This window comes from Accipiter gentilis, chromosome 10 (genome assembly GCF_929443795.1).
Source record: "Accipiter gentilis chromosome 10, bAccGen1.1, whole genome shotgun sequence".
Classification (NCBI taxonomy): Eukaryota; Metazoa; Chordata; class Aves; order Accipitriformes; family Accipitridae; genus Astur; species Astur gentilis.
Genome location: NC_064889.1, coordinates 13,844,673 through 13,863,574, shown reverse-complemented (window position 1 = coordinate 13,863,574; position 18,902 = coordinate 13,844,673). Strand labels below are relative to the sequence as shown.

The following is an 18,902-nucleotide window of genomic DNA, read 5'->3' as shown; positions in this document are numbered from 1 at the left end:
TCTCCTGCTTTTATTTTCATCAGTATAATCACTGATTAAAACTAGTTACCACAGACCCTTGTAGGATTGTTCCCTATGATGCCAAGTTCATATAAAATTGATACTATAGTAAATACTAAGTACAGTACAAGACAAATTGCTCCCAATTTTTTATCTATTTTCCAGCCATTCAGGTGAACTGCCAGAAAAATAAAAACAACAGAACAGATAAGAGAAATGGTTGTGTATGTCAAACCACTGCTGTTCACTTCAATGGGTCCTGATGTATTTATGAAGGCAGTTTTTATAAACCAGGGTATTCCCAAACAGAGCATGTCAAATACATTGGATCCTAAAATGTTAGACATAGCCATATCTCCATTTCCTGTAAAAGAAGAAATACAAATAAGTCTGCTTAATTGTATTGTATGAAATTGCCAAACTGTTTTGGAGGAACAGACTGTCAGCCCTCAACTTCTCACAGAGCACCCTTTTCAGACTTTTCACTGAAGGGACTATAGTCACGATTCCACAGAACATGGTTTTGGGTACCACAAGGATAAAAAAAAATTTCTCCCTAAATCACCAGCATCTGCACGGTTGCACTTAAAATAAGCTAGACAGGCTACTATAAAATCCAGTCATGTTTAAAATACCAAGACCTACAGTTGTGTTTTGCAGTAAAATGTAACACTTGATCAACAACAAATCAAACCAATCTAGAATACTTCTCTGAGATACTCTGAGAGGTTTTTAAATGTCTGAGCCACAGCTTCTTCAGGTAAGCTATTTATTTATTATTAGTAAACTTAAGCTCTAGAATCTGGAGCAAAAATTCTGAAGTTACTCCTTGAATTTCTGGAACTGTTGACTAGAATTCTTTTTTTTTATAGTACCTTTTAAACACATCCATTGGAATGAGCCTGAATACTAAAATCTTTACCTTTTCGAGCCACCAGCACACTTGCAACTGTATCTGGTACACTTGTTCCTGCTGCTAGTAATGTGAGACCCATTACTGACTCTGGAATTCCCAGTGTTTCACCTGCAGTTGATAAATAACGGTAGAAAATGCAAGCATGTTTTTAGTTTAAGTTTCACCTAAAGAAATTGCTTTGGACTTTGCTGGAGAAAGGATTGGTAATCATACAGTAATTTCGAAAGGAATCTGTCAGCTAACTTGACCAAATATGAAGTGATTGAACCATGAAGTAGTTAAAAACAAGAACAACAACAAAGAAATATCATCCTGTCCTTGTTCTTCAATCAAATAAAAAAGGAATTGTAGTATAGTAACCATCTTAACAAGTTTCTCAAAGACCTGAGTGGAATGTCTCCAGTGGTCAAGACAATACCAATTATTAATTTTTTCTTTCAGATACAGTAGAAGTTTAAATATCTAACAATTTGCTCCTTTTTTTTTTCTGAATGTAATAGTCTTCTATGTTGTTGGGCATCTCATTGTTAGTGCTCAAAAGTCTCATGAAGCAATAACTCTTACAATCACCCACTCTCTTTAAAGGGGAAGAAAAAAAGCACATGAATTTTCTTGGAGAGGAGCGTCACTAAGATCATTATTACAATACTATCTCAACTAAATGGCTTTAATATTTCACTCCAGTTAGAAAGTTCTTGTGTTGGATTCAGAAGAATCAAAATGCAGAATTTTTATATGACTTCTAAATGCAAGTAATCCTTTAGAAGTGTGAGTTTCTTTAGGTAAATACTGGTTTAAATTAAGAAAAGTTTTAAATTGTTACTAAAGCAGCAGCTTATTTTTCCCCGCTTTTTTTTTTAGCCCCACATATCCTGTGAGCATATTAATTTCTCACTTAGAATACAGGGATTCAGGTCTTCAGACTGGTTTTAGCAGTTGTACTATTCACAACCATCAATATATCATCAATACATCTATTCAAACTATTAAGTAATTTGTTTTTCTTAACCTTTTTTGTTCACTAAAAAGTATCTTATTTTTTTATTGAAATCTGAATTCTTACTTGCAATATTTGGACACTAATAAGAACAGTTTTCTTAAAATAAGAGGCAGTACTCTGTAAGCTAGGTCAGCAGTACTTGCCTAGTACATACCAGCTTAGTCTAGATCAGCCAGTAAATTTATATTTGAAGCTATTTGTTGGTTCAGAGGGGCTAACATGATCCTGTTGCAGAATTTGTACTGGTATTTATTCTTCCATCACTCCTAATATGAGAGATGTGTAGGACGAGGGACCAACAAGATCAGCTTTTATAAACTATCCAGGCTGGAAAATAATGGTTCATGCCAAGCAAACTGAGGTGAAATACGAATGAACCATTCTTATGTATCCAACAGTAATTTCTAGTCCTCTGAAGGTTATAAGATAGAATACAAACTCAGGTGAATCTAATTTTTCTCTTTTTGTTAGGTAAATTTATCTTCTATTTAATGTGTAGGGTTTTTTTCTGGCAACTGACCAGAATGAGAGAATGGTCTTATTTTTCTAGCTTTTAGTTAATTTTGTGTATCAGTAGCAATATCTTGCTATAAGTAGTCAAATTTTCTTTGCTAGCAACAAAAAGGTGTACTAAGTTAGGTTTGTTCTTGGCCATCAAAATTTAGACCCCAGCTATGATACCTTTGTGACGTTCTGATAGGCTGTTTATGCAACAATAGAATCTGAGTCATCCTTCATGAAAGAGCCTGGACTTGAATGTAATGTGTGTGTAATTTTTAGTGGTTTAATATGCAAATAGAACATATTTGACCTAGAAGTAGTGGGCTAAAGACCCCAGTACTCTGTGATGACTCTTCAAAGTGGACTAACGCTAATACACTATTTGAATCTCTCTTGCTTTCATATGAATTAGTGCTTTGTCTAGTAGAACAGCAATAACTTTCATTTGAATCCTGTTTCAAAGGCTTCTAGCATTCAGACAGTAAACTCTTGGTCTTTAGATACAAGTGGAAAATTGTTTGACCAAGGAGTGAACCTGGTGGGTGTTATATCCAGCGATCTACTAGTAATTTCTCAAAGGTTTACCAAATGTGTAGGACTGTTTCTGCACCTAACAAGGAGTTATTCATTGAACTTAAGTTGAAAACAAGTTTAGGATGCTGAACTAGCAGAATATTCGAGTAGGATTAGTGAGCTATAATGTGGAAATGGCAAGCTTTGTAACCTTTCTTGTTTAGAGGTTTGTTTTCTGCTTGTTCTTAAAATTAAAAACTGGATTGTTCTTGAGCTGACTGGAGAAACTGTGAAGTGAGGAGACCTTTAATAACTTAAGATACTTTTAAGAGAATATTTTTACATGCAAGTTCATACCCCTTCTCTTACTTCAATGCAATTATTTTACTGCTTCACTTTACGATGCAGATTTGTAAGAGGTATGCATACACACCCCCCAAGAATACTTAATAAAATAGTACAAAAATTTAGGAGGGTTTTTTGACAGTTAATTTAATGCCAAATCCGTTACTATTTTGTGTTCAAGAAAAATACAGGTGTAGAAATAACGGATCTTTTGCAGAATCCTGAACCTTTAATTCCAGTCTTGGTGGATTCCATGTTTATCAGGCTTCAGCTTGACAAGTTTATTGCTGTGTATCTAATTGTTTCACTTGATGAAGCAGTTTAATGAAACTGTCTCTTTTTAAATATAGGCTGGTTTTTGTAGGTATGTAAACAAATTCTTCATCTGATGGCAAGCAGTCTGAAGCAGCTAAGCTCTAAAGTGGTTTTCATTAGATGGAAGAAGGTGGCAAACTAAGTATTCAAATATAAGTTGGTTTTGTTTGTTGTGTTTTTTTACAGTAAAATACATGTTGCTAAACTGGCTGTTAGTTGTGGAAAGGAAAACTCTTCACAGGGAGAAAACTCTTTTTTCAGTGATTCTCGATTGGTTGATTCTGTATAGCAGCAGCACTTTAGGTACCTACCTGCTATTGTTATCATCCATACAAGAACATAAGTTATTGCCGAAATCCATGCTGCTGAAATTAAAAATGTCACCATGAACCAGTTCCTCCAAAACTGTCTTCTGCAATCCGGTATAGTCAAATAGAGTAGTGTAATAATAGGAAGGGATAACACCCACAAAATTCTCTTTATATCTGCTTCAGGCATGGTGAAGACACTTGGATGATCTGTGGAAGAAAAAGTAACTATTTTAAATTGTAGCTTTAAGTTTGAATCGGTAGCATACAGTCATTACTGGCCTTTACTTGTGAGAATACTGAAAAAAGTTTCAGAACTTCCTCAAGGTCTACGTGTAGTCTTACCCAGTACCTACATCACACTGGACAAAACTCTGAAACCAAATGTTCTTTATTACCATGTCACTAGGAGAGAACCTAAGGTGGATGAAAAATGAACTTTTCTATAAAGGTTTATACAAAGTGTTTACCAAGAGTAAGTACCGACTGCTGTTCTTGCCTAAGTAAAGAGGAAATTGATGATCTGTGGCCACAGCATAGCTATTTCTTTACTTCTGATATCATGCATATTTTGGGCTGTGAACCTGCTGCTGTCATAAGAAAACAGTATATATTAGTACAGTACCAGTGTGTCTTTCAGCTGATACTGCATTTTACAAGCAGTGTTGATGAGAAGTTTCAAATGTCAACAGCAAAGACTGATGGAAGTCTGCTGTTCTAATATGGCACAAATGAGCAACTTTCCTAGCATTCCTCTAGCAACTAACTTCATATAAATACCACCACTCTGATTTTGCTGAATGTTATATTCCAGGGAAGAACAATGATTTACTTAAATACTATGCTGGAGTTCTTTTGTGAACAAAATCTTAATAATATCTCAGAATCTACTCTTTATTAGAACTGATGCAGACAGGCATGCAGAGTGCTAGAGACAACTGTAATAATACTTGTACCTTCAGAGATCTCATCAAGCCCATGCAAGCTTGATGAAAGTTGACTATAGTCCAGCTCATCTTGAAAAATTCCACTATCTGTTCTTGACTGTTGACGAATTAGAGGTCCGCTCTCTTCCCTCCATCCAATCAGCGGCTGCTGCTCAGCATTCTCTTCCATAGCTTTTGTAAAACACGTACAGCAGGGACTGAACTTTTTCATGAGGTATTGGTTGATTTTAATGTCAAAACATAGTACCAGAATATAACACCCATATATCAATAATAAGGATGCACTTTCATACCTAGAATGAAAAATAGATTTTATATAACATGTAATATAAAAACCCCCAACTCTTTAACTCATTAAAATGGCTGGCGTAAAGAGAGCAAGAGAGAAGATTTGCATGAATAGCGAAAGGAAAACACACAAAAGCACTTATTTGCAGTTGTATGGCCAGTGTCATGGAAGTTTGAGTGTCCCCGTGTCTTTCAGCAGTTTGATTAATTCCCCTCCCCTGCAGAATCTTGTTTGTGTATTGTATAGCTGCATGTTATCCAGGGGATCTTACTGATTGAACATCTTGCTGATGTTTGCAAAATTGAGTCTTCATATGATGGTTAAAGAGAGGGATAGTGTGTGCTGTTTTGAGTTAGAAACTTCAGAGACTTAGTGCTGGACCTGACTTGTTGAGGCAACAGGAGTTTCAGCCTTGACAGAAGAGAGTTGAAACATCAGAAGCTCATGATCTGCTTCTGGCAGACAAATGTTTTATCAGTGATGCTATCAAAGGAAAGTCTCAGGAGGAGGAAACTATATGAAGACTAATTGCTATGCCAAAACAGTTACAGAAATTGTGACGTCTGTACAGACAAACCTATGCAGATCAAACTTTATAAATATGCAGGGTTTGAATGTTTAGGTAATAATCTTTGCAAGCATTGTGACTTTCTATGTTTTTTAAAGCCAACAGAATGTTTATTTCTGTTAGTGAATGGCAGTTCAGGCTACTTGAAGTTTGGGGTTTGGGTTTGTTTTTCAAAACACTGTCTCACTAATCTCCAGTCAACATGAATTCAACACTACTTGTGCTCTTACCAGTAAATTCTGTTGTCAGATATCATCGCAAGGACGGCCGCTACACTAATTGTATATGCCAGACAGTCTCTAAACAGCGGCCAACAGGATAGCCTCGAAACCTGCAGATCACAGATTCATTTACTTTTCTTAAACTTGTCTGTAATACTTTCACTAAGTGCTGTAAATGCTGCATCAATATGTTGTTTCTATACTATGTAAAAATTTAAGATTCTTAGGAATGACTTAAGTATGATATTTAACAAGTTAGTGTTTTTAAAAACTTTCATAGCAAGTTATCTTAAAACTGATTACATGCTGGTTTTGCTACTAAATAATAAACTTGGCAGTTGTCATAGTAAGTCTCTCTTGGCTTTTGTTGGCAAATCAGAAAGGATAACCATTTGGCTCTTAGGAGTAGAACTATCAAAGTTGACACATACCACGCTGGAAAACAGCCCACAAGCTGCAGAAATACCAAGAAGATTATAGATTGCTGATCCAAGGATGGTGCTGACGCCGATATCACCCTTTGTCACGAAGACTCCTATAAGGAAAATGACTCTCTGGTATGTTTCAGTTTGGCATGCAAGGAAAAGAATTCTAGATTCAAAACGTATGTGTCTCTTACCTAGAAAAGCAGTGACAAGCTCTGGAGCAGAACTTCCAGCAGCCATAAAAGTTGCTCCAGCAACATCCTGAGAGAGGCCAAGGCCTGAGGATAGAGCAAAAGAATTGCTTAAAAAAATAAATACTTCAGTAGTCTGTACCCTTTACTTGCATTAGTATATAATGTTAGAAGCTACTACAGTTTAATAGAATGAACTTTGCTTACTTTCATACAGTTAATGCATATATTTGAAACTGGTAAAATAATATATTGAAAGCATAGCCTCATTTATTGGGCTAATTTATTTCTAACTTTATTACAGAAATTAGTTTAAATACCAGAAAATTATTGACAATACAAGAGATTTGGGCATGATCTTAAAATGTAAAATAGGCATATGTATGTGGACTTTAACTCTGTTTCATACAGGTAATTGTGGGGAATTCCTTGGACTCTAGTGTGATATTGCTACATGATCCATGTCAAGTCTATCTATCTTCCAGGGAAATCCATGCTACTGTGTCTTCACATACCAGAAATACTAGTTAAATTCAAACCAGTGCTGCGATCTTAAAAAATTTTCACTTCGCACGGACAGTATAAGAGCCTGTGTCTTGCTTGAATGAAATGAGATTTTTGTTCTGGTAAGTTGACTGTTTCTGAAATGTAACTCACTCTGTGCATCAAGTTCTGCACACTAAGAACAGGGACGTATGGCTAACTATGGAAAAAGTCTGACAAATGCTTATTTATCATCAATAAAAAAATATCAGCTCTACAGCAATGTTTAAGCTTACATCTTCTGTAAGTGTTCTGGTTTGGGGAATGTTTTCCAGTGCTCAGGGGTGAGTTTCCCTAGGGAATTTTTTTAATTCTTGGCAATGAAACTTGGCTGAACTCTTGGCCAAGACCATCTCTTTAATTCAGTGGTCATCTGAAGCCAGAGGAATTATTGCAGGTTGATTAGATTTCATAGAACAGTTGTAACTGTGGTATTCCTTTCCCTCCTGTGTCATACTTTTAATATGTAAATGGTAGCTCACCCTGATACTTGTTCACTATGAGAGAAATACAGAAACTTGAGCAAGATACTTAATTCCCATGTTTTAGTATAGAGAGGGTTTGGGGTTTCTTTGGTTTCTTGGTTTGGTGTCATCCACCTGTCCTGCCCCCTTTATTTCTTTTACTCGGAACCTGGACATATTACTGCTCACCCCAAAGTTACATCATCAAGTTTAGTTAATACTGAGGAGGTTTTAAGATTTTTCTCTAGGCACAAGGAAAGTGAATTATAAAGGAATGCCTGTGCAGAGTGTACTCAGAGTGTGTTTTTTTCAATATAATATTGATCCATTGTACTAGATTAAATATGGTATTGATAAGTCCTAACTATGCATAGAGACTCTGAAATTTCTTTAGTTTTGTCTCCAGAGCACTCTAACGTTGAAGCTTGTTTTTTTTAAAGAGAACGCTCTACACCAAGCTGCTTAGTTCTACAGGCGAGAGATCAGGATGTTCACTTACATTCACTGATGATCTCTAGAGAAGGTAGGAAATAATCATCGCAGACAATGGACACTGCCAGAAACATGTAAAGTATAATTATGAAATAGATAACGATTCCTCCGTCCTTTCTCTCCTGCGGTGTAAAAAATCCTTCAGGAAACTCCGATGAAGAAGAAAGGACGCAACCTGTCCCGTTTTCTGAAAATTGAGTACAAAGGTGTTACGCATCCTAATATACCGTTCAATTGTTCAGGCTGCAGAAGTCCTCCGGATTAGAACTATAAACGGAGGGACGGCTTCCGTGGATTCCCGTCTTTCAAATAGAGCTATTTTTTCGTTCAGGGACGAGGCCAGCCGCAGCAGCGCGGCCGAAGCCGCAGCCCCTCTCGTCGAAACGCCGCGCACCTGGGCGGGGGGGGGGAGGGGGCTTAGACGGCTCTCGGAGCCGCTGACCGCAGGTGCGGGGGCAGAGCCGACGGCGGGACGGGCCGTACCCCTGTGCCAGCAGCCCCGGCCCGGCCCGGTCCCGTCCCCCCCCGCCCCGGCCCGGCGGGACGGCTCCCTACCTGCGTCTGCGGGCGGGCGCTGGGCCCGCGCTCCCCGCTGCCAGGCCGCCAGACACAGCAGCAGCAGCAGCAGCGTCCGCCGCCGCGCGCCCGCCCTCATCTCGCCGGCCCCGGCGCGGCTCTGGGCGCGGGCGGGTGGCAGCCGGCGCTAGGGACGGCAGGGTCACGTGAGGGCCGCGCCCGCCGCCGCCCCCGCCCCGCCCCGCCTCGCCTCGTGCTGCTCCCCCTCAGAGGGGATCGGCGGGGCGTCCCGCCAGCCCGGCCGCCGAGCTTGAGCTCCGCCGGGCAGCGTGAGGGGGCCGGGGCGGGGGAGCTCGCCTCAGGCTCCCGGGGGCTTGCGGGCAAGGACCTCCCGCGGCTGGGCCCGTGTGCGAGGAGCCAGGCGGGGTGCCGCTCTCCGGCCGCGGCCGTCGCCGGCTCCCGCTTGGCGTTTGCGGGGCGGACGCAAGGCTCGGGCCGTCAGGAGAGCGCTGCGGTGCGAGCTGCCGACCGACCGCGCGAGCGTTTGCAGAGGTAGAAGGTGAATTCAAGGCTGCTCCCCTGTGTCTTTTTTTCTGCCGCGACAGCGTCTGTTCATTCCCACCCATCTACCGAAATTCCCGCGCTGGGCTGCGCGAACGCGGCGCTCGCTCGTCCTTCGCTGGGGCAGGAGATGTTCACGCTGTTGAGGTGAAGGTACTCGGGGAGGGCGAAGCCCGAGACCTGCCACACAATCCCTTCCTTCAGACCCGGCTCACTGAACTTCTTTGTCTGGTGACCTTTCCACAACGAAGTCATGTGTGTAATTGAGGATTAAATAGCAACATACAGTCTTTTAGCAAGATGGCTTTGTGAAGTCGTACCCCCGCCCCTCCTCCCCGGTCACTGGTTTCTCAGAAATAGAGCGAGCTGTGTTTCTATCGAAACACTTACAGACGCGTCTCCGTAAACATTTTCAACCCCGTTATGCCAAACGACATTTTGAGGTGCCCGTGTTATTACTAATCGTTTGTTAGGTGCGGGGCCGATGCTTACATTCGCGAGAAACAAGGGCAAATTGGAAAATATTGTCTTGCTTTATTGCATCTAATCCCTCCAAACTCTTCTTGTTCCTTTTATCCATGGTGTTTGGCTAATATGTGATCAGCCTCTCTCTAGGCTACAGGAGATGAGATAAGGTAAAAAAAGTGGCTATTTTTCTTCCGGATTGAATCAAACAGAATCACATGGCCACCTTTAGAATACGAACACTGGCTCTCAGAGAAAAATTTTCTGGAACAACAAATTCTGCAGCAATTGCTGTTGCCTATTTCTGACCCCGCTGTGGCACAGAATGCTTTTCACCAGAGCAAGGATGATATTAATGACCAAGATATTTAGGGGTGACAACTAACTTTCAGAAATGAGTTCTCCATGCTCCCTGAAAAGCAGACTGCAGCAGAGTTATGGCAGCTGCTGCTTCAGCTTTACAGGAGAAAATAAATCATTTTGGTCTTGAAAGATTTAAGGATTTTCTTCTGAATCCCACTTTACACCAGAGTAAAACAGTACGAAGTTTCCTGTCTAAATTACTGGTGGCTCTTTCCTTACATAGGTCAACAGAAAGGGTTTCGTTATCAAGGTAAGTGGCGTCCTTGCCACTGCCTCTCTTCCTTACAGCTTATCATTTGCCAACTCTTAAAACCTCAGCACAGTTTTCTAATATCAGCTGCTTCATTTCCATTTAGATATTTTTTGATGGCGTGCTCTTTTTTTATTGCTTTAAATTACTTACAAGCCTGCCGTTCTGATGGGAATGAGTTCTCTGGTACAGCAACGTGCTTGCTGTGTAGTTAGGAAAGCTCAGTCATGCGATTTCAGGATTTGAAGGTTTTGCTATGCTCTGGTTTTGCTCTGTGTTCAAGCTTTAATTCCTTTCTATAGGCACCCCCTCTCCACGCATAGCTGAAGCAAAGCCAGAGCTTTGATCTTACTGAAGACTGAAGCCCACTTAGTTTGCCGAGAAGTTGAGTAAGGTTGCTGCGCTCATGCCTGCCTTGCTAAGCACACCCCTGGAGAGAGCGACAAACAGAAAAAAAGCCCCCATAGTCTCCCAGCATGAGGAACCACGCGCTACATATCTGCATGCTTGACCCAGTGCAAAAATACAGCCAGCCAGAGTGTGTTTTGGTCTCAGTGTGGCTGGCTGCCTGGTTTGGGCTATTTCAGTCAGGAGAGCATTCTGTAAAGCTGAGGTGGGTCAGCTAATAGTACAGATTTAATGTGTGCTGCTGCATTTAGTGGCTGCTGTTGAGATAAAGGCCTACTCTCCTTAGTAGTAAAAATAGTAGATACATTTTTCAGAGCTTCTGGAGGAGAGGGAAGGGCAGGTGTTTGCTCATCAGGTTGCTAACACTAATGCTCTACCGCCCACAGGGATGTGCTGGAAGGCTCCTACGGCTGCCCTAGCACAAGCCTCTTAAAGGATGAGGTACCATCAAACTACAGCAGCTGCAGCTCCTTTCCCAGTGACCGTATTCTGGTGTGAACTGGCGGCTGTACATCTGAATGCCCCATTCAATTGAGGACAGGGAGTTGTTTTGCTGCCCCTTAAAGCAAAAGGAGGATGGACTGTCTAGAGGTCTGACTCTAGCTCTGTGCTCTTTAGGGGGGAGGTGGGAGAAAACCTGCGTTGGGACCAGCTGTTACGTCTCCACACAGCAGGTACTCATTTTCTTGTGAGTGGGATAGGACTTCAGTACTTCCATACAAGTCCAAGAAGGATTTTTCTATAAGCAGTGAATTTGCTTAGTATTGTTTGAGGTTTTTCTCTCCCACCTTCTTTGTAATGTCAGCAGGCAGGACATGGATAGTGAGGAAAAAAGCAGGTGAGTTTATCAGAACTTAAGGGGAGCATGAGTCCTTGTTGGTAGGATCCAGTCCTCAGATAGAAAAGATATGGGGATGGCATGATGAACCCATGACTAGTGTAAAAACAACAACAAAAATATTTTTGCACAGGCTGGGGTCCAGTCTTGCTGGGGTAAGAAAAAGGAGGTAGACATCCTAGTAAGTGATCTGTAGCTAGCTTAGGTATAGGTGATCGTATGTACCTGTGCAGGAATTCTGGCTTCCTTAATTGCAAATGCACTTGTAATTTTTCTTCTAACTCAAGCTGTGACCTATTGTTTCAACCACAGTTCAGTGTCTGCGTCACTCTTCCCTTGTGGTTTTGGGTTTCTTTTTTTTTGTAGTGGTCTGTGGAAAATTAGCCCAGTCTGGGTTTGGATGAGTGCACTCGGACAGCCCCAGGGCTGATAGGAGTGCAGCTTGGTGTTAGCTGTACCCTAGTGTTATGGCTCCTGTCCCTGTATGCGGACCCTGTGTGCAGCTGTGCTTTTCTCATGTGATGGTCTGTGCATGTATACATCATTTATGCTCCCAGTCACAGCACCTAATGTACTGGGAATCAAAATAAGTGAAGAGGTTTTCATCCTCAAAAAAACCAAACCCAAACTCCAACGTTCTTGTGATAATCTGGTGTTATCCCTATTTAGCAGAAAAAAAGCTGAGGGTGAAGAGGGAACTATCTGGCCTACTGCTGTGACAGGAGGCTGTGCTAGCGCTGTTCAGAAGGTTGGTTTCCTCACTCCCTTTCTTCTGTTTGTGCTGCTCTTGTGGCTTCTTTGGAGGCTAGAGTAACTATCTGTGTAAAATGGTGGTCTTTAAAAGAGCGGATAGAATAAATTCTCTTACCCTGAGGTGCTCAGATATCACCCTAAGGTGATGAGATAGATACTTACTGTTGCAAAGTTAAAATGAGTCTCTTCAGTGTAACTCCATTATTCTTCATTTAAAAGATAAATACACCGTCATTGTCAGACCAGATATTCCCCTTTGTCAGCATTTCATGGCTCACTTCCTGGATCTAGATAGATTGATGATAGCTGTTTAATATTCTTCCCTCCATAACCAGCGATTTGAGAGTTGCCAACTCTCATGATGGCTGCTGTTTTTCTTAAAGCATCAGCTTGATGTACATTAGCCATACAAGAATCCTAGTTTGCTTTCTCTTTCTTTCAAATAAATAGTTGTAGAGAAGGCTTGAAAATGGGAATCTGAACATCTGATGCTGGAGGCAAATAAACACATGATAATATTATTTTCAGGCTAGTCTCATGACTTGAGGAAGGGGTGATAGGTTAATTCAGGGCTTCAGAACAGCGTCAAAGGGAAGGATTTGATTTCTGACCCTTAGCTCCCTGAAGTACACAAAAGCCAAATGCTCTTGCTGTGAATAACTCTGAAGATCACTGGAAGATACGACTCAACTGCAATCCCTGGTAACGACCAGGAAAGCTGCTGAGCTGTGAAGGAATGGTGTGTGGTAGCCAGCACAAGCTTGTGAGAGTCATATTTTTTCTAGGACTCTTGGCCTTCATGTTTTGACCTTGCACGTGTGGTGGATGGTTTTTATTGACTCTAAGCTGTGAAGTTGTAAAGAGTGTACGTTTTCAGGTGGTCTGTAATTAGACTTCAGTGCTTGTGCATCTGTGAGCTAAATGCAGGAAGCTTCCACCTTTTCAGTTGTGCCGCTGGGATGCCTTCAGCTGTATTTCAGTCACTAAGAGTAAGCAACAAGGTTATTTTTGGCAGGCAGACCATGGAAGCATTCAGGTTACGTAACCGAGGGGAGGTAGGTGCGGGTGGGAAGTTGTTGAGGCTGTTCTCTTCTGTGGGGGTTGCAGTTGTAGAATATTTTTCTTGTAAGCTGTGTATTAAAGTCACTCCCTGTGATCGTGTGGATTGTAGCCTGACAAAGGCATAGCTTGACTTAGGGCTACACAGTGTCAAAAAAGCTAGAAACGCCTTGGCAGGATTTTTTTGCTTTCTTGTTCTCAAGTGAATGCCTGCTGAAAGGACAGTGTACTATTGTTAGTTGGAGAAGATTGAATCTGTTCATTTTGGTGCCTGGGGATTTCTATTTTCCCAGTAATTCAAGTGGACAAAATTGTGCCTCCCATCTTTGGGCCCAAAGACCTCTCCCACTTCATCTGCTGTCTCTTTGGTGAAGCTCTACGCTAGTTCTCATGGTCTTAGCTTGCTCGCCGGATGGTTTGATTCTCTGTTCAGGACATTGAAGGAATCTTTCAAACTGAACATGAAACATGTCCTAGATTAAATGTTTTTAAGATTTAAGTCAGTAAGAACTTCTCCAGTAGTATTTGAATGCTCCTCCATGTTAACTGCTTTCCTTTGGTCAAAAGTCCTCATTAAGGCAATTGGAATGTATCGTAAATGTCAGTGCTTGTGGTATCACTAAACTGAATGTCTGATGGTGGTTCACTATCTAGACTGATCACATCAGAAAATCTTGCTGCAAAGGCTAGATACACCTATATATATTGCCTATATATAAATACACCTATATATACAGGGAGAGCAGGGCTGTTGCTAGCCAGTAACAATGCTGTAAAGAAACTTCTTTGTCTAGTTCTTGTTTGGTATCTCAATATACCCAGTGCCTTTAGAACATCTTAAGGCTGTGAAGCTCAGAAGGCTGCACAGAGTCTCAAAAGGATAGAAAACTGTGCATGCTCTGCAAATAGAGCCAGCATGCTTCAAGCATGTAAGTCAAGTGTTTGCATGCAGGATGGTGAAAGAATGGAGCAAAATGTTGAGGTTTGTAAGGGGAGTCCTATGGATAATAGTAACATTGCATGATCACCTGAGGTTGCTCTGTTCCATCCCTCCAGCAGTTTGTGTACAGACCAAATACATATCTACCTCTTCTATTTCTTATACACTGTTATGTCAGTGGGGCACGTAAATACACCACAAAACACATGGGAGGGTAGATACTGTCAATGAGTGAGTCACATTTTTCTTTGATAAAAGCTTGTTAGTGTGTGGGGGTTTTTTTGTTGGTTTTGTTGTGGGTTGTTTTGTTTTGTTTGGTTTTTTCTCCTCCCCTCTCAACTATGCAAGGTCTTGTTTCTGTGGACAAAGGAGAACCAAAGAGCAGAAAACTGCGTCCTTGCCTGCAATTTCTAAGCTTGTCTTTTCCTGCCAGTTTTGTGCACCAAGGAGTTTGGTCCTTCTCAGTGACTTTTGCTTCCCCTTGTTTTCTTTATTCTTCCTGTTGGCACAGACACTTGAACAAACAGTTGTGCTTGTACTTACACTGAAGCATACCCTTGTTTTTCCCACTCTTTCAAGTCTGTGTTTTCTATTACTTTTTTTTACTTTAGCTCTCACTCTGGCAGTCTTGAGGCTTGGCTTCATCCACCGCCTGCCATCCTTTCAGTGTACTTCTCTTGAATCATTTCAGAGATCAAGAAGTGTGTTAAAGTCTGTGTGTCACAGCCTCTGTGGTTTCAGTGAGTCTTCTGGGTTTGTTAAAGTTTTGCTGTTTTATTTCATTGTCTTGCTAATGAAACAGTCTAGCTGCTCTGGCAACTTTCAGCTGACCTTGAGTTTGCAAGTACTTAGGAATTTACATTCTACATAAATAAAATTGAAATTACTATTCTAATGATTATAATATTATTCTTATGGTTATTGCCTGCAAGTTCTGTAACCTCAGTGATATCTCGTGAGATAAAACAAACTCTTAGTACATAAGTGTCTGTATATAAACAGCATCAAATCGTGTTTTCTCCAATGCAATTGCTTCTTTTCATGTATTTCCGTAACTGAACAAGCATTAGAAAAATAATTATTATTGACATACTAGAGAAAAGACACATTTAATTCTATCTTATAGGCTACCAAGTTGTTTCATGAGATAACATCAGCATGTACTAACGTTATTTACAATCTAATAGGTGTTGTTGATTTAAGGATGTTTCTCTGTTTCAGAAATTGATTGCTAAAAGACAGTGTGTTGCAAAGTACTACTTGTGTATGTTGGATTGTGTTACTGTGCATCAGCCTAGAGGAGGCTCCTTGCATTTTAAAGTACCTTCAGGTTTTGGTGCAGTATCTGTGATGCTAACCTTTTGTTACTTTGTGCATGTTGCGATATGCTCCAGGAAATTCTCTCTTCCTCCCTGCACCCCTGTGCTGTCTTAGGGGTGAGGCCAGCAGGGAAAAAAAGCGGCTTGCTTTTTGGCTGTGCTTTTGCTGGGGAGAGGAAAAGGGTGGAGTGGAGAACAATTTTCTCAGGAGCTGGAGCATGGGCCTTTGTGTTAGCCTGGCTAGACAGTGAAGCATAAGCCTGTTGTGTTTTCTGCTGTGAAGAGGGAGGGCAACAAATTGAAGAGCAGAAACTTCTGGTAAAACATAGTTGAGTGGCTGTATGCCAAAAAGATGGTCTAGATAGATAGCTCTGTGAACTTGGGGTTTATGAAAACTGGCTGAAATTCAGCTGGAACTTCTTGATAAATTGGTTCTCCCAGTTTATACTTTGGGTAGAGTCCATGTAAGTTATATCCAGACTAATATACAAGTTATACATGTGTGCAAATGCCTGCCTTTCCTCTGGAAACACTGTAAGCTTTACATGAGGATGAAGGCGCAAAATCAATTCTGTGCTTCTGTTGAGGAGATGACAGAACTATTACTGCTCAAACTAAGCAGTGCAGACAACTGAAGCATAAAATTCTTGCAAACTCTGAGAATGTGTCTCTTTAGAGAGCTTTGGTGCAGTCCCCCACTGCTTCCTTGTGAAATATCTCATCACCAGAAATGCAGTTTGTGTTTTTTCAGAGGACTCTGCTTCTCCCAAGCTCACATGAACTGCTGGTGAGTTACTACTGATTATTCCTTCACAGTTCTAACTTTAAAAATCTCTGCTGTGAAATGGAAAATATTTAAAACCTCACACATTTAATAGTAATCCTCTCATTGCTATATATTCTGGAGCACAATGTTTTTAATATTCTAAGGCAACTTTAAAGTTTTATCAGACCTTAAGAAATGAATGTATTGATGTCTTAATTGCTGGCACAGGATATATAGATAATACTGTATCTTTCACAAGAAGCATGTTGTGCTGACAGAGGAACTGATGTGATAGAGCTGAAACTTTTTCCCCTCAGGATAGAACAATTATTATATCCTTATGTCACTAAAATTGGTTTCTCATATTCTCACATATCATGAACTCTCTATGATTTAGGGTTTTCTCATCCATTTTAAAAGCTTCTAGCTTACGCGTCTGTTCCCTGGCCACTAGAAGCACCATTTCATTGTGGTCAGTTGTCACTAACAAACATAATCGGCAACCGTGGAGATTATGTGTGTAGTATATGCAAGTTTACATGACTTCTCCCATGGGCCATTCTCCTTGTAAGCAGAGGATGGAAATGGCAGCCAGGTCTCCAGCTGCTGTCCTGTTCCTGCTTTCCAAGAAAGCTGTTTCAGTACTGACTGGTTTACTGATAAACATTTTTTACAAACAATTCCTGGCTTACCTTTTCCTGGATCATTTTTAGATGTTCCCATCCATTGCCAAAGATTTCTCAGCTAGAGCTTGACTGTATGAATAGCTGATTCAGCATAACAGGCTGGAAGCCACCAGCAGGGAATAAAAAATGGTGGGGAAATAAGGAAGTGCATCAGCTAGAAATGGAATAGACACTCTGTTGATGACAACTGGTGAATCCAGTGGATCTGTTTTCAGATGCTTTGTCTCTAATCTGTTATGGCCCCCTGTGAGCCTCTGCACTCTCAACTTGAATGAGAACAGCTGGTTCAGAGGTCATTATAAATGTAAAGCTAGTATTTTCCTTTTTCAAGTCTGGTGCTGCTGAACTTCATCTGCCACACTGAGAAATTTGTAGTTAAATGGACAGAGTTTTTTCGCCATATTTTCCCATCTGTTTGGGGAGAAGCAGTGGTGACAGCTTCAGCTTTGTGAACTATTTCTACAATTTCACCAACAATATAATTTCCATTAGCTGGAAATACATCTTTATTTGTTGCTGTTTGAAGAGCTTGGGCTGGGCTGGGCTAAGACTGTGTGGAGCCTCTCATTGTGCTTTTCTGGTGCTTATGCCCACTAAAGCCAAGGCAAAATCACTTGGAATCAAGGAATGGCTTTAGGTGGGTTCTTTTGTTTTCCTGTGAAAACTTTGAGAGATCAAATACAATCCTCTGGTCAACATGAAGGAGGAAACAGTGTCTCCTAGAGAAGAGTTGAATGTGTACATCTGTGCTCCCTTGGAATTTAGGGACACTGACCTGTATTCTGCTAAAGAATGAAGGGTGTAGAAGAGTATTTGGCAATACTCAGCTGTCCCGGAACTGGCCATTTTCTAGGTAGTGCAAATTACTATTTTTTTTTTTTTTTTTTTTAAATTTCCTACTATGCTTATTCTGATTCTGTGGAGGAGTGATGTATGTTTTACATAAAAAATGTGTCTGGTGTTTTGTGTCCCCGTCCCCCCCTTTTCTCTTGAAGTGACCAATGAGTGTGCCCACTCTAATTCTTCTACTCAGTTTAACAGTACCTAGTGTTGAAGACCCTTCTAATTCAAGGTGAGGGACTCTGTCCTTACAGCCCAAACTGTGCATTCTTCAGTTCCTTTCTGGGATCTTTTTAAAGGTGGATCCTCCTGAAGGACTTCCTTGAACTTTTTTTTCTAGTTTAATCTCCTGCCTGTCTAATGATTTGATACTCTTGGTAAGATACCTTGCACAATCTCTAACCTTCAAGACAGGACACACAATTGGCAATATAACACTCAAGGCTTTTAAAAGCCCTGCTTGGAAATACTTTTTTTCATATGCTTTCCGATTTAAGTATTTCTTTCAATTTTACAGAAGCAATAGAGAACATTATGCAAATTTAAACAGGCTTTAAAAATGTTCAGTTTAGTTGTCCTTGAGATCTTTAGCAGTGGATCTGCTTAATGGGATATCTGCTGTCCAAGAATTTGAATGTGTTATAGACTCCAGTCCAATTCCATAACTGTGGGTGTTTGACCTTTGGATACTCGAGGGTATCCAGCTGCTTTCCAGCTGCTGCCCTGAAATAGGTCCTGCTATGTCTGCTAGCCTGACATTAGTGTCTTGGGTAGTCTGAGGTTTCAATGCTAATCAAGATAACTAATGTTTAGGTATCCGAGTTGAGCACTTAAGTTATTGTCATTATGTGAGGTGTTTTTTGTTTGTTTGTTTTGTTTGTTTTTTAAAGATAAACTGGTTTTAGTCTCTTCCCTGTTCTGATGTGCAAAACAGTGCTACAGATAGGACCTTGTTTGCAGCAAAATTTGTTCTTGTGAACTGCTATCATCTGTTGGAGCCAGGAGCCCACTGCTGTGCAAATCAGTTTATTGCTGTGAAGTTATGCCAGCTCTGACCAAACCGCAAAGGGATTACTAAATATTATAAAATTTTTCAGTGA

At 40.8% G+C, this 18,902-nt stretch overlaps 1 protein-coding gene and 1 long non-coding RNA gene across 2 annotated transcripts; one reads left to right on the top strand and one right to left on the bottom strand.

Moving 5' to 3' along the window:
- Positions 1-41: 41 nt before the first annotated feature.
- SLC24A5 (solute carrier family 24 member 5) lies at positions 42-8,693 on the bottom strand. Its single transcript, XM_049812301.1, has 9 exons — positions 8,594-8,693; positions 8,046-8,225; positions 6,543-6,626; positions 6,355-6,458; positions 5,933-6,033; positions 4,855-5,138; positions 3,902-4,108; positions 923-1,024; positions 42-364 (listed from the first exon to the last, which is right to left on the bottom strand). Exons 1-9 carry the CDS (start codon positions 8,691-8,693, stop codon positions 42-44), a joined length of 1,485 nt encoding a protein of 494 aa, XP_049668258.1.
- LOC126043615 (uncharacterized) lies at positions 6,373-7,301 on the top strand. The gene is made up of 2 exons (XR_007507483.1): positions 6,373-6,480; positions 7,025-7,301. It is a non-coding gene; the product is annotated as an uncharacterized LOC126043615 (long non-coding RNA).
- Positions 8,694-18,902: the final 10,209 nt, after the last annotated feature.

What these genes read in the sequence shown, in the direction of transcription:
- SLC24A5 (XM_049812301.1), bottom strand. Translation starts at nt 8,693, where the DNA reads ATGAGGGCGGGCGCGCGGCGGCGGACGCTGCTGCTGCTGCTGCTGTGT. An exon ending in TCTAGAGATCATCAGTGAAT is followed by an intron (nt 6,627 to 8,045) that starts GTAAGTGAACAT and finishes CTCTATCCTCAG; the next exon opens with GCCTTGGCCTCTCTCAGGAT. An exon ending in GCTTGTCACTGCTTTTCTAG is followed by an intron (nt 6,459 to 6,542) that starts GTAAGAGACACA and finishes TTTTCCTTATAG; the next exon opens with GAGTCTTCGTGACAAAGGGT.